Source organism: Ricinus communis, chromosome 10 (assembly GCF_019578655.1).
Source record: "Ricinus communis isolate WT05 ecotype wild-type chromosome 10, ASM1957865v1, whole genome shotgun sequence".
Lineage (NCBI taxonomy): Eukaryota > Viridiplantae > Streptophyta > Magnoliopsida > Malpighiales > Euphorbiaceae > Ricinus > Ricinus communis.
The window spans coordinates 15,557,080-15,581,045 of record NC_063265.1 but is presented as its reverse complement, the minus strand read 5'-3'; the positions used below and the strand labels follow the sequence as shown (position 1 = coordinate 15,581,045).

The following is a 23,966-nucleotide window of genomic DNA, read 5'->3' as shown; positions in this document are numbered from 1 at the left end:
TTTGAATTAATTAAAAATTAAGAATTCTACTTTATTATTGATTTGAAAAATCTGAACTAAGAAATAAATATGTAAATACCTTTATCATTTTTCATGGAAGGACTATATAATCTCTTCCTCCAGTGGAAATTTTATCAACATTCATTCATTTAATTTTGAAGTGAAAAAGAAACTGTACTTGCACGAATTTGTAATGACATTCATAACTAGTTTGTTTATCAGATTTAATGTACCTAAATACTATGTATAATAAGTAAATGACTAATTTGATATTGGTATAATAAAATTAAAGCGGCTATATTGACACTAAATTCTCTAAATAAATAATTATTCAATTGATCAATACAAGTATTATTTACTTTAAGAATTTATTATTACACGTCAAATAATTACCTAATATGTAATCAATTTCTTTTTTCTTTTTCTTTTTTTTCATTCATCCCCATTTTTCGCCTATCAAATAATATATCAGCACTATTTAGCAGACAATTGGTAAACTTTTTTTTGTCTTAAATAGTAGAGAGACCAAATCAAATATTTAATTGTCCTTAATCTAACAACATTACTGTGATGCTCCTTTGAACTTGTGAGGCAGAGGAATAGCCCTCAAGGGAATAGATTTTCTAAGTGTAATCCCTATTTTTTCAGACATGTCCATGTCTGACACTTTGAGTCCATCAGCCAAAACCCAATCAAATGCATATAAAAGAGACCCTAAAGCCAATGGAAGAATGCGGGAAGCAAGAGGAACTGCAGGGCACATTCTACGTCCAGAACCAAAGGGTATAAACTCAAAATGGTGCCCTTTATAATCCACCATCTTTGACCCCAAGAACCTCTCTGGCTTAAAATTTAAAGGCTTGTCCCAAATCTTTGGGTCTCTTCCTATTGCCCACACGTTTACTAGAATTTGTGTTTCTTTAGGGATATAATAACCTTGCATCTTGCAAGAGTCCATGGCCATATGTGGAACTAAGAAAGGGAGTGGTGGGTGAAGTCTTAGGGCTTCTTTTATGACTGCTTTTAGGTACGGAAGATTATCAATGTCCTTCTCTTCAAGCTTGTTGTTGGGCTCAATAGTGCTTCTAATCTCAGCTTGGACGTTTTCTAGCTCCTTTGGATTGTGTAAAAGTTCTGCCATTGCCCATTCTAAAATGCTTGTGGTTGTATCAGTCCCTGCCATAAACATTTCCTAGCAAACCACAAGAACTACCACAATGAGTTTGCTAAAAGGAAAAACAAAAAACAAAACAAGTAAATTACACCCACGTGATTGTTTAAGTTTGTTTAATCTTCATTAGAATAATCAAACTCTAGTTCTTAATTTAATAGAACAACCATTAGCTCTCTAATTACGGTTAAATTGATAATTAAAGTATTTTTTATAGGATAGCATGAATACAAAGGTAATGTACTAAATTAGTTATTAAAATTTAATTTATACTTGTTAGTATTATTTTAAAATTTAGCATTTGGCATTGAAGTTGGAAAACCACAGTTTTTATTTTACTTAATTTGAAAATTGTTCTTCAAAAAAATAGTAAGTTAATATTTTTTCCAAAGATCTAACCCTTTTTTTTTTAATATTCAACACCAACTCGGTAAAATTTTAGGTGCCCTTTACCAAAAAAGAGAAAAATAAAAATGAATATATATACTCACAAAGATTATAATATTTATGGTTTTTGAAGAAAACCTATAAGTCTCCTCATTATGACCACGAAACTCCAAAAGCACATCCAGAAAATCCTTCTTCTTCCCTTCATCACTTCCTCCGTTTTCCATAGTCTCCATTCTTTCTCTGATGAAGCCACTTGCAATCTCAAATGCTCTTTCCACATGGAATTGGGCATTTCTCCTTATACCTTGCGGATCAAACCATTTAAAAATTGGTACGAAATCTGCTATGTTAGGCCTTCCTGTCAACTCCATCACCTTCCCTGCATGGTAGAAGAACTTAGCTCCCTTCTCTGATTTTGGGTCCAATAAATCTTTAGAGAACATCAAGTTTCCAAGAAGATTAAAAGCCATCAAGAAAACGAATCTTCCAACATCTATGGCTTGAGTGCCATTTCTACCAGCTTCTTCTACGAATTGTACCATTCTATCTATACACCTACTTCGAACCCCTTGGAAGGAGTCTAGCCGGCTTGCAGCAAAGAACTCTGTAGTGGAAAGTCGTCTTAGCATTCGCCAATGTTGTCCATATTGAGCTGTGATCATAGACCCTTCATTATTGCCCTCTCCTTTCATTGCCTCCAGGATTTTTCTTCCTGCTAGAACCGCATCATGGTTCTTGAACATGTCCCGAGCCACCTCGTTGGATGAGATGACCACGCTGCACATAGAACCAAGCCATATTGTCATGATTGGACCATGGATGCCAGCCAGTTTGGCAAATGACTGCTGGGGAGACAAACCGAGTTGGAACATGTTGCCTACGATCGGCAACCATCTTGGCCCTGGTGGTAGCTGGGCTTGCCCATAGACATTTAGGGAAGGCTGTAGTTAGGGTTTTGGGTGTATAAATAATCTCATGTGCATGCTAAGTGTGTGAATAAACACCCAGTTTCTTTCTCCATCTATCTCCAGTTGATGTGCATGTGGTGGGTTTAGGCACTTAATTGCGTATTATAATTTGTAATCATTCAGTGACTATGTTTTTCTGGCTTGCTTTTCCTTTTATTGGCAACTATTTTTGTAAATTTTAAATTTTTGAAAATAACAAATATTTAATTTCTTTTCTGTTTATATGTAACTAAGCCTCAAAGTAATTATAAAATAATTAAATTTCTAATACATAATATTCTTTTAAATTACAGAGATCGTGAAATTTTTTTATATAAAATATAAAATAGAGACTCACATATAAATCTGTTAAAAATGAAATTTTTTTCCCTAAAAGTTAAACCTAACTTAAAACAATGTTCAACAAAATCAGCTGCTAAATTTGTCAAGATCTTAGGACATCACAAGACCAAGTTTCAATTAAGAAGAGTTAGGCTGTGATGATATATATTGTTGAGTAACTTTGAGGAGTGGCTAACATAAGGGGGGCCAGGGGAACTCATCCTCCAGTTTGACTCACCTTTTCCATGCTAATATAGGCTTTAGTTACTCCTATAAGTATATTAAAAAAACAAATGGCATCCAAAAATATTTAGGCATTGCTGATTTTAGATATTCTAGATTTAATTTTGATTCTTTTTATAATAAGTCAATTTTTTTATTAATTTAAAAATAGAGAAAATATTATATTTGAGTTAATCTACCCAAGCTAATAAGAACTGTAAGTGAGAAGACCCCATTCTTAATTATATACAAGGAATTATAATCTGAACAACCTAAAATACTAAAACTAAATACATTCAGAAAGATAACAGCTTAATTTCTTTTTAAAACCCAGAATTTTATTAAAAATACAAAGGAAAAAACCAACATATGGCTTTGCCCGTGGGGGGGAACATCCAATTCCCATACACCCTCCTAACACAGTAGGAGAATCTAAATAATATTTAATGTGCTTGTGAAGGGTTAAGCACTTTGTTGCGTATTCTAATTTGTAATAATTCAGTTATTATTATGTTTTGGTAGGTCAGGAAAATAATAGTATGGAAGATATAATGGTCCCAAACCTCTCAATAAACATTAAAAAATAAAAGGATAAAAAATCATAGTGCTCCCAATTTTAAAGGTTTTATAATTAATTTTATAATATTTTTTTTCATTTTTTTAATCTTATAATTAATTTTTTAATTTTGTAATTAAGATTTATTCATTTTTTATTAGGTACATATTCATATGTGCATCTATACTTAATAAAATAAATTCAACGACATGTAATAATTACATTCTAGCTATATGTTCTTATTGGTATTCATTGTCAATTGCCATTTTATTTCAATATCCTGTTGAGTTATCAAATACTTCGAAATTAATTACATATATACCACAATAATCACTGACCATTCAATAAATTGATCATCATCATTAATCATTTATCATAAATACCATTAAACTAACATAAAATTTTTATGTTAAATATTAGTTATAACTTCAAGTCAATATCAAATTAAAAGAGAATAAAACAAACACTTGACCAATATAATTTTTGTTAGATAAATAAAAAAATAATCTATCCTTTTAACAGTCTAAATGAGTAAAACATGAATATCCAAGTTCGGATTATCATGCTTTATATTGTGTGGTTTAAAATTAAAATTCCTTTAAGTTAATTTTTACTAAAATAACATAGTTTTGGAAATTTCTCTTGATAATAATAACATAGTTTTGGATAAACCGAATGATAATGACCTTACTTATATTTTCATGAACATGAGATGTCACAACTCAATTTAAAAAAGATATAAGAATTCGAGTGATCACAACTTAATTTAGGTAAAAAATTCTTGACTAGTTCATCTTCAAGCTTAAGTAGCTCTTGGAGCGGCTTGGTTGTCTTATATATAGAGCAGATTCAATTGCTCTCAAGTATAAGAATATGACATTAGAAATGTCACATATTATCTTACAAATCAAGTTAAGTTGGTCCATCATGTGTCAATTTTTTTTTTATTTTTTAATCATCAAGCTCATCAATTTGTTATATCACATTTTATTACATAGAGACATGTTATATAGCTTTGTCTTTCACACAGACTGTAAATTCCTTCGCTGAAGAGACCAATTAGGCTATGCCGGACCCAGAAAAACATCATTGCCATAACCTTTTACCTTGTAAGGGACTGGAATAGCCCTCAAGGGAACAGATTTTCGAAGCGTAATCCCCATTTTTTCAGACATGTCCATATTTTCTGCTCTAAGTCCATCAGCCAAGACCCAATCAAATGAATTCAAAAGCGATCCTAAAGCTAGAGGAAGCACGCGTGAAGCAAGAGGAACTGCAGGGCACATTCTACGCCCAGAACCAAAGGGTATAAACTCAAAATGATGCCCTTTGTAATCCACCATCTTTGGCTCCAAGAACCTTTCTGGCCTAAAAATTAAAGGGTCGTCCCAGATCTTCGGGTCCCTTCCAATTGCCCAAACATTAACTAGAATCTGTGTTCCTTTAGGGATTCTGTAGCCTAGCATGTTGCAGGATTCCATGGCCATGTGTGGAACTAAGAAAGGAAGAGGTGGGTGAAGTCTTAGGGTTTCTTTTATGACTGCTTTTAGGTATGGAAGATTGTCAATGTCCTTCTCTTCAAGCTTCTTGTTGGAACCAATAGTGCTTCTTATTTCAGCTTGAACCTTTTTCAGCTCTTTTGGATTACGGAGAAGTTCTGCCATTGCCCACTCTAATGTGCTTGTCGTTGTATCTGTTCCTGCCGTAAACATCTCCTGACAGGTCCCAACAATTAACAAAGATTAATTTTCTTTTGAAGCTAATTTTAACTGAGAACAATCCAATAATTCCATGTTTTCTGCAAATTATGCAGTCTGCCTCTTCGCTGCGAATCATAAACTCTTTAAAGTCTGAAATTTTGGCATGACGTTAATTTTCCAACAATTACGCCATCATTTTATTAAATTTTGGTGTCATATTAGCATTCTTAGCTTGAGAATTTTATTGGAATTTGACCTATACAATGACTAAAGTAAATCAAAAATTTCACAATTAAAATTTGATAAAAAATTTAAACAATAATTCGGAGTTAAATTTTCTTTATTAATTCGTTGGCTTTAAACAAGATAGACAGGTACATATAAATTTCAGTTTGGATACTGATTTTACTAGTATAATCTTCTTATATTGTATACATATAATTTCTATATACAGATCTCAAGCTTAATTACCATAGGATTCTCATATTTTTTCTCTCCCCTTATCCTATAAATCTTTTAGAATTATATAAAAATGAGAAAAGTATAAAAAAAATACTTTGTGGCTAGACATCTTTTTACTTAAAATTTAATAATTTCTTTTATTATTTTTTAAAGTCTGAAGTATGCTTTTAATGTTAATACCCTCCCAAATTCCAACTAATTAATTGATATTATACTTTTTATAATATAACATTAATATAATTTATTTTCAATAGCAAATATTTTATACTAAGTAATCTACAATCAAACTAAGTACTTGATACTCTTAAAAATAATATCATTTTATTTTAAAAATTATTTATTACTTTTTCTTAAAATTTGTATTAATAAGAATTATGTATTCTTATTCCTAATAAAATTAAGATATGTGTATTAATTTTTTTATTATGGTTTTATCATAGTTAATTGTATGGTAAATCACTTAATAAATAATTTATTATTAAAAATTAATTAATATGATATAATTAAATTCTGATGATATCAGTTAAGAGGTACTCAAGCAAAAATATAACATATAAAATAAGTAAAAATAAAACGAGGTAAGGATATGCATACTTACAAATACAATAATATTGATAGTTGTTGAAGAAAACCTATAACTCTTTTCTTTTACATCATCACCACGAAAATCCAAAAGCACATCCAAGAAATCCTTCTTCTTCTTCTTCGTTTCGCCATCTCCTCCATTTTCCATACCCTCTATTCTTTCTTTGATGAACCCACCTGCAATCTCAAATGCTTTTCTAACATGTAATTGGGTATTTCTTCTTATACCTTGTGGATCAAACCATCTAAAAATTGGCAAGAAATCTGCTATGTTAGGTCTTCCTGCCAATTCCATCACTTTTCCTGCATGGTAAAAGAACTTAGATCCCTTTTCTGATTTTGGGTCTAATAAATCTTTAGAAAACAATAAGTTCCCAATTAAATTAAAAGACATCAAGAAAAAGAATCTTCCAACATCTATAGCTTGAGTGCCATTTCCACTAGCTTCTTCTATGAACTGAACCATGCCATCTATACATCTACTTCGAACTCCTCGCATGGCATCTAGCCGGCTTGTAACGAAGAATTCTGTACTGCAAAGCCGCCTTAGCATACGCCAATGGCTTCCATATTGGGACGTGATAATAGACCCTTCATTTCCAATATCTCCTTTCATTGCCTCGTAAATTTTTCTTCCGGCTAGCACCATATCATGGTTCTTGAACATGTCATGAGCTGCCCGGTCCGACGAGATGACAACAGTGCACATAGAGCCAAGCCATATGGTCATGATTGGACCATGGATGCGAGCCAGTTTAGCAAACGACTCGTGGGGAGACCAACCGAGTTGGAACATGTTGCCTACTATTGGCAACCATCTCGGTCCTGGCGGTAGCTGGGTTTGCTCTTCCATGTCATGGTTTCGACGTTCTTTGGTTATCATTCCCCATGCAACCCAGATCAGAATGGCTAAAATTAGTCCAGGAATTGTAATGTCCATTATTTGGATCAGTGTTGGGATCTTCACGGTGGAGGCAGGTCCTTTTATAGTAGTTTAAAGTGATTACTTGACAAAACCATGCAAACTTTTAGCTAATTGGAAGAGTCGTCTTCTTTCCAGAGGAATCTAAGATATTTTAATTATTAAAAGAAGGGAAAAAAGAAAACCCTGATTTTTGGTGTTTTCTTGGAAGATGAAATAATTGATAAACATAATGGATAAGATGATTGGTTTGAACTTTTTGAAAAAAATTTCTTTTATTCTCTATTTTTCATTCGGTTGGTCTATTAATCATATCATATAGATTTATTGTGCATCCTGTTCCATTCGTGCTCTTCCAAGCAAAGATTTTGTTTCGAATAAAATCTCACCAAAACATATAACTAAAGAAATTTGTTTGTCGTTAACTTCCAAATGGAGAAACAATTGAATTGCAAAAAAATTATTTTTTTATAGTATCATTTATTTTTTTCGCAACGAATAACACTTTTAAAGGATATAAAATAAATTATCATTTTTTGTGAAATATTAATTATTTAATAATTATAAAATTGTAGAGAGTTCAACATATTACTAATAATTTTTAAAATTTAAAGAATGAAATTTAAAATAATAAAAAATTAATAGTGTTTAAAATAGTATACTGAAAGTAAAAATTGTATCAACATATTTACACACTTTCAAAAAGAACAAATCTTATAGGTACCTAAATATTGTCATGTAATGTCACCACATGCAAAGTAGGCATGTTCTTGGACCGGTACATGAAAATTCAATGTATCATAGAATATGTTTACAAATTGAATAAATCATTTGCGAAGTATTTCATTCATATTGATTTTTTTCTATTGATTTATTAATATTATTAATATAAATATAAATAAAAATTTAGAAGTAAAATGAATAAAAATGTAAGAATATAAAAATTTTATAAACTCACATCGTGTGTGTATATATATAGTTTATATAAAACACTTGAAACCTCCACCTCTCAAGAGCAAATTACTTTAGACCTTTACATTTTGATTATATCAATACTCTTGCTCTCTAATTTGAAAATCAATCTAAAAGTAATTCACTTTTGATTCTGTCAGCTATTTCAGTTTCTGAATTAGTATGAAATCGTAAGAGAGAAAGTTCAATTAAAATTCAATTTTCTTGTTGAATTTAAACCAATCCCAAAAATTTTGTTCATATTTTTTTGTATAATTAAATAACATAATAAATTTAAATATTTTCTAAAAATATTTTTGAAATTTAAGGTTAATTTTCTATGCAATTTAAATTAAAATCAAACCATCCATAAAGCATAATGAACCAAGTCAGAAACATTTCACTCTTAATTGTGAGCAAGATCGTCTGTGAATGGACCAGTTCATAATTTATCCTTCAAACTAATCATGAGTTGCTCAAATTCCTTGGCTACATCTAATGAATATAAGAAAATAATTATTCAAATTGATTACTATGTAACCGCATCTCATAATTAACATTCTAACAAAATAAAATAATAATTAAAAGACATAACTCCATGAATAATATAATTTTTATATAAAAAAATATCAATCTTTTTTTATTTAAATTAGACTATACAACAAGAGTACCCATCCTTTTACATTCGTCATAAAGATGAAATTTCACCTAATGCAAAGATGAGGGCTTGAACTCAAGACTTCCACCCACTTGAGCTAGGGCAGAAGTGAAGGCTTGAACTGAAAACCTCCACCTCCCAAGAGCAATTGCTCTTGCCACATAAGTTAGCCCTCAAGTGTAAAGAAAAAAAACATATCAATTTACACATATAAAAAGTAAACTAAGTATACATCCATTGTTATTACTGAAAATTGCATATCGAATTCCATACAAAGTTAGCATACCAAATTGCAAACCAACCCAAATAGACATAATAAGTGATACATTATATTTCTTTCATTTAGGTTATTTTGACTAATTGTAATTACTTATTTTAAAATATTTTCAGCACTTTTAGGAATTATGAAAACTGAATTGAAATTTTTTATACTTTTTTAAATTGTTATGAAAATTTATTTAAAAAAAAAAACTCTTACAAATATCAGTAAATGCTAGACATGTTAATTCAAATTCGAGAATTCTTTATTTTAATTTTAGCGACTTGTTAATTTTATTTGGTTTAAATATGAAACAGAAACAATGACAATCGTTTTAGAATCAATAGAAAATGATGTATGGAAAGAAAGAAGCATCTCTTCTTGAACTATTAATGTCTCTTTTTTCCTTGGCCGCTTTCTCTGGATTCACATCTCTATATGCAAATGCTAAAATAAATTTGTTTTATTTTAGGGATGTTTTTCAATTACCCAAAAAAATAATTCTTATATAAAAGAAATTTGAGCTTTGAGTTTTTTAGAAAATGTTTTCATTCTATTTTTTTTCGCCTTTTTATTTAATTCATATTTCATAAGCCAATTTTTTACATATCATACTAAGAGTTATATTGAAATTATGAAAAGAAAAATTGAAATTACCACGAAAATCAGACTAAATTCTTGGCAGGTAACTGGCATGGATTGAAGTTTCTTTTTTTTTTTTTTTTTTTTTCTGATGAAGGGATTGAAATGAAATAGCATACTTAATAATATAGGATAATCATTTTGTATAACCTAACAAAAGCTAAGTTTTGGAGGGAGGGGGACCATAAATACCGCACTAATTAATTAAATTACAAATATTAGTCTTGTTTTTATTATACGTAAGCAGAAAATGAAGCTGAAATTTGTCATAATAGTTTTGTTATATACGAGAAAAGAAAAACTTAGTTTTACAATATATTTATACTATATATGCTTTGTAGTACGAAAATTGTTGGACCATTTTGAAGTGGTGAAGGGAATCAAACATATGTATATTATTGAATAATAAAAGAAACATATCTATATTATATAAATACCCTTCTTTTAATATATCCCTAAGGAAACCTTCTTTTAATATAGAAATATCAAATAAATTACAGAATTGAATTAAATTTAGATCTCTAATGAAATTCTAAGCCCCTGGATTATCAAAGAGTCACCCGGAGAAGATATAAAGCTTTTACTTATAATTCATCTTTGATTTTTATTTTGATTTACATGGAAGAAAATGATAAATTCAATTTCTTTCAATTTTAAATTTTAAATTTTTATATATAAATATAAAATCTTATATTTTCGTCTCCTAATACATCACCTAAAATTATGATCATATGATATGGGCCATTGATTGGTCCCCCATTGCTTGCAAAGATCATCCGTACTATACATTACAATTCCAATATATTAATTCAATTTGGAATTTATAAATAAAATTGGACTGATGTTATGCCGTTCTTAATGGTATTATTTGAGGCCATCCAAATAAACTGCCAAACTTTGTTAATTATTTGTTGATGGAATTAGGGTTAAGTCAGTTTTTGTTAATATCTAGGAAATCGTTTTTGTCTTAGCTTTGACAGATGATTGAAAAGCTTCTTTAAGGACCAGAACATGCGATCCATGATGTTGCCCCCACTTAATTAGTTTTATAATCGATGATGATTAGTTTATAAATGGCTTAATGTGGTTTATTAATTAATTAAAAAACTTAATTAATTCTGTAATCGATGATTATTAGTTTATAAATGGCTTGAAGTAATTTATTAATTAATTAAAAAAATCTTATCTAGTACAAATATATATTATTATTTATATATAAAAAATAAATAGATGATCGATATATATTTATTAATTTTTTTTAATTCCTAAAACAATCATAAAATTACTGGGTGGCACTTCCTTTAGGGTAATATATATTATCTTAAACTCTCAATAATTAGAGGTGCTCTTGAGTTTGTGATTGGATCGTTTGATTATTACTAAAATTAATTGATTGTAAATCCATAATTAATAAATCATTATTAGATTTTAAGGATCAGATTTGGACACAATTACATCATATAGGATCATACAATAATTTAGAGGCCCTGGTTTGGTCTGGTCCCCTACTCGCTGGTTAGCCGGAGGTGACTTCAACAGTTTGTATTAACTATAATTTGGTCCCCTGCCAATGATTTTTTTTTTTTTTGTAATAATTCAATTGCTTTCCTATTCCATTTTTAATATATAATCGATTTATATATATATATCATTTTTAAATTTTTAATTTATTGTTCATTTCATTCTATAATTGAATCAAAATTGAAACATTAGTTTCAGCTATAATAATTTTCAAACCCAAATTGGACTGTTCGATTCGATTTAAAAACCCAAGAATCAGACTAATGTGGTTTAATTCGAGCTGAGATTTAAACTTCTTTTAATTAAAAAAAAATTGATTGTAAATCATATGAACTGGCTGGACAACTGACCCAATTGATCCATCCGGAAAAAGTTCAATAATTTAACCAGTTGACATAATTTATATTGAAAGAGTTTAGAGTGATTTCAACAGTTTGTATAAAGTATAATTGGTCTCTCCAATGATTTCTTTTAAACAAATTTAATTTTTTGATTATCAATTTTATATTTAATTATCGAATCTCAATATATATTGAATTTTACATATCTTACTTATTTTTATAAATGTATAACTATAATTTTATTTTCATTTCGTATTATAATTTAGATTGTAGAGTTCTTAATTTGGTTGGATTTAGCATTAACCTAAACATATTAATATATCCATGGGTCATTTCATTGGTGAAAAAATATGATAGAAATCGGAATGGGAACGTATAATTTCCATTATTAAATCACTTTTAATTATAATATGATTTCCTTATTCAATAAGAATTACTCATTCCTCTCTCTCTTTAAAAAGAGAATATTTTTATTCTCAAGATAGTAAAATCAAATCAATTATAAATAGCTAAACAAAGTGAATAATAACTCATTATTTATATTTATATATCCTTGTATAATAAATTAAATATAAAATATAAAAATTTATATTCTCATTTTCACTTTCATTATTATTTATGAGCTTGTACCAAAATAATGACTTTAAATTTGTTATAGCCATTACAATAGATATCAAATTTTGTAAGTATATGAAAAAAATTAGTTATAAAAGTTATTGAATTTGTTGGTGCAAATGAGTTTTGTCCTTATATAGACCAAAAATGTTAATAGAAAACATATATCTCCAATATAGTAAAATAAAGAAAAGAAAGCTAACATTTAAAAGTGTACATTGCATGTATTTTATGATTTGTGTGAGCCAAAAATACGAATTCTTTCAATTCTAATTTCTTTTAAATATGTAATATACTTTTGTTGTATTTATAGTACAAATTAAAAATTCTTCTAAGAAATTAGTACTAAACAAAAAATGACTATCAACTAAATTAAGACTTACTCAATATTTTAATGTTAGTATTAAGTTTCTTTAGAGATTAATTCTTCATATTTATAGACTTGTCAATTAAATAAAACTATTGACAACCATACACCTATCAGGGACGGAAGCAAGCTGCTCCTCCAAACACAACCCAAAAAAGAAAGGGTTATAATTATTGGTCTAGTCCTAATAAAATTGATTTGAACAAAGAAAAGCTAAATTTGGACTCCCAATAAAGAAAAAAGAAGAATTTCTTTAAGATAATCAACTAAAGCATATTAAAATATTAAGGAGTCGTTTGGTATACAATAAATAAGAAGAGGAAGTCATATTTCTTAGAAAATAGACCTTTTAGGTGTGTTTAAATTATATGATCAAAAGATGAAAAATAGACAACTCAACTTTCTTTATACGGAGGAGGTAATTAGAACTTTCCTAGTTAAATAGAACTCAATTGATCAATGCACCTCATTTAAATATTTAAAAAAAGTTGAGACTAATTTTATTATGAATATTATTATCTTTTAAAATATACGATAAAATAATAAAATTTTTATTTTTTAGGAAGTTATATTTTATGTCAAGTACTTTTAATTTTTAATTCTTAAAATATATATATATAAAGCTTACGATGTCGATAATTTAAAGCTTCCGTTTTCCCGTATATTATTTTTCCTTTTTGTTTGCCAAACAAAAGAGAACCTTTTTATGTGTTTTTTTACTTTTTTTCCTAAAATTGAAAATCATTCCAAAACATCTACCCTGACAAGATTATCATTTCATAATGGTTAATGTTTGGCTGAATTTGAAAGACCGGAGAAAAAATGGTTAGAAAGAGTTGAATGGTTTGTCAAAGTAAATGAATGAGAGCATATAGAATAAGAAATTTAGGGTTTACAGAAGGACATGCCTTCTTATTGAAATATATATATATATATAAAGGCCCTCAATGCTCAATGTTACAAGCAATTGAGCTAGCACCTTCTTTTGATGTTCGAATTAGAGTTTATTGCGGCTCGTCAACGATTAACGCCCTTCGGTCGATATGTCCCTGCCTTCTCTAAGATCAAATGGAATACCAAAGACTTCAGGTCTTTGAATGGCAGTTCAATTCGATCTTATCCAACGTGGAATTAAGATACAGCTGTAGGCTAAGTCAATTGATAGATAATTTCAGTCCTTTTAAAAATATCAGTGTAAATAATTTTAAAAAAAATTCTAGTTTATTAAATTAAATAATTTTAAAAAATAATTATAATTATATAATTAAATATTTTATTTTAATATAATTTAATATTATAATATTAATTCCATTTAAGTTGGACCAGCCTCTTTTTGGGATTTCATATTTTGGGACTTTATGTTCATAATGACGTCATACTTGTTTTTGGTACTCTGAAAAAATAAATCTTGATCAAACATATATTTGCTCAATAGATACAATTTGCTCAGAGTAAAACTTTATATGGGTTCAATGTATTTTTATTTTCAACAAATAGTCCAGCCTTCAATGCAGGCTCTCTTTATATATATATATATACTCTACCAACCCTTGAACCTAACCCTCGGAGCGAACTTTATTTTCTTTAAAAGGTTTTAGTCTTCGATTAGTTCAGCTTAAGTTCCGAAAATGCAAAATACAAATAAAGACTTAGAGAGAACAAAGAAGTTTGGATCCGAACGGGAGCTGGCACCGCTAAGTTCCTTTCTTTCCGAAGTCGACGAGCATGTGAATAAATATAATGAGTAAAAATTCAGAGAAAGGTTTCAATGACCAGAATTAGACGAGGATATTGCAGGTTTTTTTCTACCAATTGGGGCCCTCTCTTTACCCCCCATGGGGATGGTTATATATATATATATTCATATATATATATTTCTTTATACAATGATAAGAAATGATAAACTTTTACTATTTTGATAAAGAGAATATATATCAAATTTGTTACTGGCAGCTTAAATTTATTATGATTACTAATTGATAGATATTAACTTTTACTATTTTTTTTCTTAATTCTAATAGATTTCACTCAATTAAATTTTTCAATCAAACAGTAATCTTTTGTTCTTAATTGATACAAAAAATTTAATAAATTCCATTATAATTGCAATTTTTTTTTTTTTAAGTCTGATGAGATCTGGAATGGACCCCCTGTCCTAAAATAGTTTCATCTTACCATTAGCCATTAGTCTAAGACATTGAATCAATTATGGTTATAGTTAGTTATGTCCAAATTGATTCATTGTTTATCCATTTTCTTACACACAAACAATTAGCAAGGACTCTTCAACAAATTTGCACGTCCAAAATATATACTTTTTTTATATAGTAGTATATTATAATTAACAAGAAAATTATAATTTGATAATATGATATCAAAAAGCATATGTATCAGTCTCTTGTCTTCCCAAACACCAACCAGAATTAAATTAGATGTCGTACTATGAAGTTAATCCATAATCTAAGGGTGTCTGGATACATTAATTCGGATATATATTTGAAATATAAAATCTAAAATTGTGAATTCTTTTAAGATTGTTTTCATTGAAAATTTGTATGGAATTTTAATTTATAAATAAATTTCTACTCATATATAACAATAACTACAGAATTTATTTCAAAAATGAAATGAATATTATATTACAAATAGATTATAAAAGTATAGAGAGAAAATATAAGAAAAAAATGTTAAAGCTGATTTATTAATTTGGAATTAGTTTTTATTTTATTCAAATTTAATTAAGTTGTAACTAATTCAAAAATTTAATTATATTTTTCAACTGAATATGTAATTCTTACATTTTTAAATAAATTTCATAAAATTTAATGAAATTCATTTTAGCCAAACACAATAAAAAAAACAAGAGAAAACAAGAGGATTTAAATTTTGACTAAATTCATAGGTGGGTTTGGAGCTCAAATTTATATTATTTTTATTCATATTATTAACAGAATAAATAGTTGATTTCATTTTTAACAATTTCTTTTATATAAGAAATTCACATTATTTTTCTAAACTATTAATTTTTTTTTCCTTGTGAAAAAATAATGACTCATTGTGGACTTTGGTCCAATTTGATTAAAAATTGGGCTTTATGGGCCTAAAATTCAGTTATAGTCTAATTGTCAAAAATTCATCGCTGCCGTCTACGGAGGCGATAAGCCGAAAATTAGTTAGAAATCAAAAGCGACCAGCGAGGGCGGAAAAAGACGAAGAGAAATGGATGCTACTGCTGCTAGAAACAGAGGAATGCTACTTTACAAAATATACAGAGCGTTCACCTATGCTGTAACACCACTAGTGCGCCTTCACATGCAATGGCGCCGGCTCCTTGGCCTTGAACATCCTAACCGTTGGCCGGAGCGTTTTGGATGGCCCTCCGTCCCTAGGCCTTCCGGTCGTCTTCTGTGGTTCCACGCCGTCTCTTTAGGTTTTATACTTTCAGATATCTGATTTTCCATAGATTTCTCTTTTATTTTGTTTGAAAAAATAATTAAATATATGTTTTGGTTAATATAAAATTAAATTAAATTGATGTTTCAAAACAAATTAAATTCATGTTTTGATTAGGTGAAGGAATGGCGGCCATTCCTGTGATTAAACGGTGCGTTGAATGCAGGCCTGACTTAAGTATACTGATGACAACTACGACTTTGTCTGCATTGTAAGATAGCATTCCTTATTCTTATTATTTTTGGAAAGTAAATTGGATTTTCTTTTTTTCTACTTCTTATTGTTCAATGTTTTAAGTTTAACGCATTGTGTTTAGTAACACTGATAGCATTAAGTAATTAGAGTAATGATCAATCTTATGATGTAAGAATAACCAAACTGAAGCAGACCATGCTTCTATTTTTTGAATATTCTAACCCTTTTTAAGAAATAAAGTAAAGAAAAGTTCCTTCTCTGTTTTCTAATTATTATATAATCAGGTTCTGAAAATGATTTCATCTAATAACGGTTTGATTTGAGCCTTTCTTTGAGGGTTTTCTTTTCTTGGTTTTCTACTTTGATGTATTGTTTCATATTTGTGCAGTGAAGTTATAAAGAATCAGCTTCCAAATGGTGTCTTATATCAGGTACTTATCTAGAGGTTTGTTGGTATTTGGTCTTCCTTGACATTTAACTTTCATTTTCTAGTAGTAATATCTTTTCTCATTTTAACTGGATTTGAAATTTGTAATACATTAGTAATTTTGGATTTTCGGGGCTGTTTGGTTGCTGGAATTCAACTTTCCGATCCACAATCACTATACCAGGAAAGTTGAACCTCATACAAGTAATTCCAGGGATCAGCATTACCCTGTTTGGTTAAACATAAATTTTTTATCCAAATCTTGATTATTATGTTCAATTAAAGTTAAAAGATGACCATATTACCTTTTATACAATAAATATTTTTGAACATTTAACAATTAGAAAAGTTTAAACTTCAGCTAAATTTTCATAAGAAGTATATTATAAGTATATAACAATTATGTACTGAAGCAACATAAATATCGTTCAATAAAATATTTTAATTATCTAATATTTGAAACAGAAAATTTGGAATAAAAAGAAATTAATAAAAAATCCACAAAATGTAATTTTTTATTTTGTAAGTAATAATAGTTAGAGGGTTATTTTAGTTGATATGATATCTCTTAGTGTTACATTCCCATTGGAAGTAAATTTTCATGGGGAACTAGAGGTGGAGCCTATAAGTTCAGGAACTCAACTTTCTTGAGAATTCAATTTTTGTTAAAAAAAAAAAAATCACTAGAAAGTTAGACTTCTGAGCATTCCGCCAACCAAATGCCTCCATATATCCACTCTAATATAATGAGCAGCTGCTAAAGTTATTATCAATTGAAATGGCATCTATTTCTTTGACATTTGACTTCTAAAACATGTCTATTTTGTTATGTTTATTTACCTGAAAATTTCTTTTAGTTATGTTCTGCTGTATTTTAATTTTAAAACCAAACCAGTTTTCCCCTCTTGATACACCTGCTGCTGTGGACAATTTCCTTGACTACTGGAAGCCAAATGCAATTGTGATACTGGAGAGCGAACTATGGCCAAATCTTATAATGGGTTCATCAAGAAAGGGTGTGAGTAACCACTTCATATGCTTTTCACAATTTTAGGGCATTCTCATGCAGAAAAATAATAGTAACAATGATAATTCTGCATTTACTTCTCTTATCAAAAGATTATACTGTTTTTGATTGTTGGATACATTGTTCATTGTACTTATCTTTCAAGATAGAAGATTAATTTAGAAAAGGTAAGATTTTGTTTACTGGTTTATAAGATCTGAATGCTGTGTATGCCAATACTTCCTCAAGTGGGCATTTATTTTGCATTTGATGTCTTTCATTATGCTTCTTGATGCATAAACTCTATTGTGTTTGCCTATATGACTGAATACTTTGAATATACAATCAAATTTGTTTCTGTTCATGCTCTACAGATTTTGCTGGCATTGTTAAATGCTCGAGTATCTATGAAATCCTTCAGATTATGGTCACAACCAGTCCTCCTTCCACTGATTTCACTGATGCTTTCTAAATTTTCCTTGATTATTCCTCTGGTATGTATACCATGTCTGTATCTTGCTTATGCATTCTGTTGCATTGGCACTGATCTTGTATCTGCCATAGAGTACGTTGCAGGCAATTCACTTCCAGATTCTGCAGGCCCCACCTGCTATCATTAATTTTTCTGGAGATCTGAAATATGGTATGCTATCTATATTTGAGAAATTCTCACAATTTCTTCATGTGTTGAGCTTTTGAAGCAAAATGTTGATCCACTGAACTAGAATTGGTGTATGATGGGCAAATATCTATAATCTGCCCACACTTTGTACATTTAGTAGTGTTGTGGCCTTCCCTGATTGCTTTCAAATGTCAATTTCTACCAATTAAGTTCCGTATTGCGTGTACCTAATATTTCTTGAAGTACATCTGCTAATTATTGAAGGAGATAACCGTTTTCCTCAATCTAAAGTTAGAAATTGTTTAATTTCAGCTGTAGAATATGATGCTTCTAATGGAGAGACAGGAAGCATAGATGATCTGAAGGGAGAGCTTACTCACAGGCAGGTTTGGATGGCTGCTTCAATACATAGAGGTGAAGAACAAGGTTTGTTACTTCTTTCTTCCTTCGGTACATGTTGTAATTCAATTTTTCCCTTGTCGCTCATGCATCATAGCTTAATGTCAATGTCTTAGCTTGTTAGATCACATTGCCGTTATATCAATTTTTGAATGTTTGGTGATTTCTAAAGTCTATGGCTTTATTATTATGATATTAAAACTAGAATTGGCATGTCTCTTTTAGTTTGATGCAATTGAGGCTTAGTTGGTCATGGTTACCTAAATTCTCTCTTCTTTTCTTGGCCCAATCGAATCTTTTTCTACATGCTGAGCCTTTGGATATCACATTTTCACTTTCCATTCATTGGTGCACTGATGAGCAATTCTTTCTGCAATTTGTATTGGATTGAAGTGCTTACAAATAGTCAAATACTATCTGCAGTTGTTCTGGAAGCTCATGAAGCACTCATACAAAAATACCCGGATCTGGTCACTATAATTGTACCTCGATATGGTCAACATGGGCAGGACATTGCTCAAGTATGATATTTTATATGGTTGCAGTTTCTTTCCATTAATAGAATTGCTATAGATTTGTGCTTGAGTAGTATTCTTGTTTTGGAAAAATATATTATTGTAGTTAGTATCCAGTTATTTGCATCATCACTGCTGTCCTTGCTTTTTTCTTCACTTGTGACTGTGCTTACAATACACTACCCATGCCATGTACAGAAAGGTAGCATTTGGTCTAGCCAAGAAGTTGAGATTGCTGGCAGTGATTAGGCTTCATGCCTTGAGCAGTGTTTAGAGCCAAATATCTGTTGAACTGGGAAACATCCAGAATAGAGCTTATAGGAATGGTTTGATGTGCAACTTAGCTAATTTATGGTTTATGGTCAAGCAATGTCCTTGGTGATGATTTCAGTGAATGCATATTCAGTTGTATGGAATAATTTAAGATTGGCTATTTGTATTAAAATTATTGTGAAAGAGGCGAAAACACAAGAAGACACCCAATGTGTATTAAAAGATTTTTATTGGAGAAAGCATCATGGTTGTCACTTCCATAATTTCACATAATAAACTGCTTCATGAGAAATCAATTCTGTTTCATCCAATATTAGCATTATATGTATTCAGATAAGGAATTGATGACCATTTGGGTGGATTGAATATTCTCAAGCAAAATAAAAGAGCTTGTTTTCTTGATGGTCAAGAATACTGTGATTATCTATTGCATACCTTTGTAACTGGCTTATATTATACCCCTAAAAACATTGCAGGAATTGCAGAAGGAAGGGAATATTGTAGCTTTGAGGTCTCAGCGTCAAAGGATTGTGCCAGGAACACAGTTTTATGTGGTGGACACAATAGGTATGAGTTCTAAAATTATTTTTCTTTTTTCATTAATTGTCTTTCACATATAGAGTATTTGTATCATCGTATCTTTCTCAACTCATTTGTAGGTGAACTGAGACATCTGTATGGGCTATCCCCGATTGCTGTAATTGGAGGTTCCTTCTTGCCTGGTTTAGCTGGTCATAACATATCAGAAGCTGCAGCAGCTGGCTGTGCAGTTCTTACCGGTGAATGTTTACTATCAGGTCTTATTTGCTTCACAACATTGTAGTATCAGAGCTTACTATTTGGTTACTTTCAGGTTATCACGTCGGTCATTTCTTGCACATGGTAAAGGAAATGCAGGCATTAAATCCTTTATCAGTTATGCAGGTATGAAGAACCCCTTCATATTTGTTTTGTTGTTACTTTCCAGATGAGGCATATTCATTAGAAATAAGGCTCCTTTTGTAAATGCATTTGCCAAAGGATAAAAGTTTATGGTATTTAAAATATACGATTATGAATGATAGAAGATGGATAGAACACTGTGTAGCTTTGTTAAGCTTTTAGTTGTGTCAAGATGCCTTTTTCTCAGGCAAAAAAAAAAATTGTTTTCTTATATGTTGTGGTATTAGCATTTTGTTTATAGTTGAATAATGCAGGGGAGAGGGATTGATTTAAATCCTCAATTGTCACTGCTCATGCAGGTATCTGGGACCTTAGAACTTCAAGGAGCTATTATGAAACTATTTGGTGATCCCAAAGTTCTAGAAGCAAGGCGCATGGCTGCAAAGCAAGCATTTTGTGCTTTGTCCACTGATATCATTTCCAATGTCTGGAACCACCTAAACTTTTATATTCTTGAGACTGTCGCGAGAAAGTAGATGAAGAGTGGCACAGAGTAAATTGAATTCTGACACTAGGTTTGTGTTTGTTCCTGCCTGATATCTTTTTTCAAAGAGTAGCGCGGGGGTTACCTGGAACCAGTTAGTGACACATTTCATTTTCATGCATGCATGTAGCCGCTCAAGTTACTTGTTTTAAGTCATGCCAGCTTTAGCACAATCCTATTCTTTTAGCATCTTTCCCCCGCGTATACAGTTATTGAATCCACTTTTGCCAGAAATTCTGCAGGATAGCATCTTACATAAATCCTGCCTTTCATCAAACGAACTATTGCTTACTCATTAAATATTGCGTGTTGCTTTATTTTTCTGTTTATCAGAAAACCTTGTAATGCAGTGCTTGTCTGCCTATTTTGAAGATGATATTTCAAATGATTGTTTGCTGGCATTGGTTTTTCTCTCTATTTCTGGCTCTCTCCAATAGTTTGTAACATATTTTTAGGGTGCTGTTACATGTATAGAATCCTTTAGCAAGCAACGAAATTTTCCATTTAGAATGCATGGTGCTACCCCAATACCTAGAGCCTAATTCTATACCAATACCTAGAGCCTGATTCTATCTTTCTTTAACTGTTCTGCAAAAATTTTAGATTTGGAACTCGAAGAACACATCTTGTTATTTGAAAGAGATTGCAGAAGAGCTAAAGATGATACATCCAACTCTCGGTATGGTCATATGTACTTTTTTTTTTATTCTGCTGCTAGTTGACACTTGACAAGGTTGTGGAAATCATAAAAAGTCTACATCCTAAATTTTATATATATCTGAATAGCAGATTAATAGATAAAAAATGCATTTGGTGCTAAATTCATCTTTAGTGTTACATGAATTTCATGAGGACATTAAGCTTCTTGCTTAAGAGATCTAATTGGAGATACAAGTGAATGTTTCCTTATGAGACTGTTTACGTCGAGGGAGCTGTGCAGTGATTTGCTTTTGTGCTATGTGCACTTAGTGTCTGTTGCATTTCATTTAGCTGAACCAACAGATCTTTGGTGCCTAAAGTAATAGCTAAGCAAATGCTGAAGCTGCAAGTGATGCTTTTTTCATCTGCACTGTTGCAGCGGGAAAAACGACTGCCTCTATACTGCCTGATGCTAAGTTGTTATGCCCTTTCAAAGAGAAGGATAATTGCAATTCCTGATGCCACTTCTACCAGAACTACTCCAGCTGTTGCTCTAGCATGTAAATCACTGCAAACTCTTGAAAAAGTGGTGATGAATCCTCCTCAGAGCAAGAGAAGTGGCATACATCTGCATCACCTCTGATCAAATGGATTATGTCTTGAAAGAGAAGCTCATGACACGGTATAGCCAGAAGACCATTTCTGTTGTGGCTGTAATGACAAATCTGAGAATTGGATTGTTCAAATAATCTGCTCTAATGACAAATCTTTTGCCGGCTTCACCTACTATGCCTGCTATATGACCACGAGGGACATCCTATGGCAGTTTCTTCTCAAATCCTCCAGCTAACTTTCACCGCATTCAGCTTCACAATGTTGCAGATTTTAAGGTGCTATCATGAAGTGATGCTCCAGAGGATATTCTCAAGGAGTTGGCTGTTAATGGCTTAAGAGAAAGATGAGGGTGTACTTGTGGACCTGAGATCTTCTCCAGTTATGTCCTCCACAATTAATGATTTTAGTTGTAAGAGTCACCCATGTGAAATAGTAAGTTCCAACCTTTTCAGATAACGAACATGAATTTCCTGATTGCTATCAAGGTTTGTGAAACATAAGAGTCTTCTGCCCAATTGTTTACCTTTCCCATGTCTTGGTTTCTTCTTTGAAGTAGTAAAGCTCTGTCCTTGAATATAATGAACAAATTAACTTAATTGCAGCCTAAGTTCCTCGGCCCACATGTTTGTTCATGAACTTCACTGACATGGAAATCCTTGTAAACTGCCTAGAATTATGGCCATGTTAGGTGGCCTGCACTTTATGAAGCCATTCATAGTCATCGGAATAGAATGGACTACAAATGACATACTTTTAATAATGGACAAGATTCCACATACTTTACTATTCAAAATGCAATTTCTTTTTCAAAAAAGGTCGAGGGAAAGATAGCTTGAGACTATCCTTATGGGGATTCTCCATCAGGTTCAGGGCGTGGAACGGATTCTCCATGTAAGCAGGGTCTATTATCTCCGTTTCCTGACCTGTGAGAATAAATTTGGAAAAATAATAAAAATACTCATATATTTTTTTGTTTCTTAAAGTTTTAAATTTTTTTAACTGTATTAAAAATATGGTTTTAATTTTTTTCTTATTTAAATTACAATTTTGGTTTTATTTTTTTTTTTTTGGTTTCTTTTTGGTAGAACAATTAAAAAAATAATTAAAAAACAATCAAAAAATAATCATACCGTATTTTAAAAAAAAAATAAGAATAAATAATATTTGAAAATAATAATTTACAAAGCAAAAATAATATTTTTTATTAATTTTAAAATATTTCTAAAAAGTTTCCGATTATTTTATGCAGTATGCATTAGACTAGGCCTGTTTATACCATTGTGTTGTAATATCCTGTGGTAAATTAATTTCAATACGGCATAAGGGCATTGTTATTGAACCTGTCGTGTCTTTCACAGCTTTGGTGCATCAGCCTGCTAGCTTAGAGTATCATTCTTTTAGGTGGAGGGCTTTCTTAAATGTGTCATCACTTTTGATGTGAGATTAGGCACATGGCCTTGCCCCTCCTTCCCCTTTCTGTAAAGAGATTGAACAACAATGGCCTAAATACCGAAAGAGTTGGAAAAGTCAAAGTGGTGCAGTAACATTTGTGATCAAGTTAACCAGAAAATTGTACATGATGCTAATTAGGGATGATTAATTTCCTATTATTCTTTACCTAATATTTGCACTTTTGTACCTAAACTATTGTAGGTTGTTGATATGTTTACTAGTGGAGTGTGAAGTGATGGAAAAGACTTAAATTTTAATATTATAGTATTATATACTATGTTACAGTTAGATTT

At 30.5% G+C, this 23,966-nt stretch overlaps 3 protein-coding genes across 9 annotated transcripts; 1 reads left to right on the top strand and 2 right to left on the bottom strand.

The window, feature by feature from the left end:
* Positions 1–335: 335 nt before the first annotated feature.
* On the bottom strand, positions 336–3,097 carry LOC8274888 (iridoid oxidase). Its single transcript, XM_002528598.4, has 3 exons — positions 3,089–3,097; positions 1,663–2,502; positions 336–1,192 (listed from the first exon to the last, which is right to left on the bottom strand). Exons 1-3 carry the CDS (start codon positions 3,095–3,097, stop codon positions 563–565), a joined length of 1,479 nt encoding a protein of 492 aa, XP_002528644.2. The 3' UTR covers positions 336–562.
* Positions 3,098–4,393: 1,296 nt separating this feature from the next.
* On the bottom strand, positions 4,394–7,350 carry LOC8274887 (cytochrome P450 76A1). Its single transcript, XM_002528597.3, has 2 exons — positions 6,389–7,350; positions 4,394–5,343 (listed from the first exon to the last, which is right to left on the bottom strand). The coding sequence occupies exons 1-2, from the start codon at positions 7,313–7,315 to the stop codon at positions 4,693–4,695; spliced, it is 1,578 nt and encodes a 525-aa protein (XP_002528643.1). The 5' UTR covers positions 7,316–7,350; the 3' UTR covers positions 4,394–4,692.
* An 8,423-nt stretch (positions 7,351–15,773) lies between these two features.
* On the top strand, positions 15,774–22,839 carry LOC8274886 (probable 3-deoxy-D-manno-octulosonic acid transferase, mitochondrial). Of its 7 annotated transcripts, none has more exons than XR_007214418.1 (14): positions 15,774–16,081; positions 16,222–16,315; positions 16,688–16,730; positions 17,676–17,744; positions 18,107–18,226; positions 18,297–18,375; positions 18,667–18,780; positions 19,177–19,274; positions 20,018–20,108; positions 20,201–20,320; positions 20,395–20,465; positions 20,783–20,998; positions 21,571–21,646; positions 22,046–22,839. XR_007214418.1 is itself a non-coding variant. In XM_015725031.3 (13 exons), the coding sequence occupies exons 1-12, from the start codon at positions 15,871–15,873 to the stop codon at positions 20,957–20,959; spliced, it is 1,341 nt and encodes a 446-aa protein (XP_015580517.1). In that variant the 5' UTR covers positions 15,774–15,870; the 3' UTR covers positions 20,960–20,998; positions 22,046–22,839. The 7 variants fall into 7 exon arrangements, 2 of the variants coding, with proteins under 2 accessions (XP_015580517.1, XP_048226014.1); XR_007214417.1 differs by having other exon boundaries at positions 17,622–17,744; positions 18,309–18,375; XR_001535930.3 differs by having other exon boundaries at positions 17,622–17,744; positions 18,667–18,768.
* Positions 22,840–23,966: the final 1,127 nt, after the last annotated feature.

Coding starts and splice junctions, on each gene's coding strand:
- LOC8274888 (XM_002528598.4), bottom strand. Junction 1,193..1,662: donor CCATAAATATTATAATCTTT/GTGAGTATATAT, acceptor GTGGTTTGCTAG/GAAATGTTTATGGCAGGGAC.
- LOC8274886 (XM_015725031.3), top strand. CDS start 15,871: ATGGATGCTACTGCTGCTAGAAACAGAGGAATGCTACTTTACAAAATA. Junction 16,316..16,687: donor ACTACGACTTTGTCTGCATT/GTAAGATAGCAT, acceptor ATATTTGTGCAG/TGAAGTTATAAAGAATCAGC. Junction 18,781..19,176: donor ACATAGAGGTGAAGAACAAG/GTTTGTTACTTC, acceptor TACTATCTGCAG/TTGTTCTGGAAGCTCATGAA.
- LOC8274887 (XM_002528597.3), bottom strand. CDS start 7,315: ATGGACATTACAATTCCTGGACTAATTTTAGCCATTCTGATCTGGGTT. Junction 5,344..6,388: donor CTATCAATATTATTGTATTT/GTAAGTATGCAT, acceptor GGGACCTGTCAG/GAGATGTTTACGGCAGGAAC.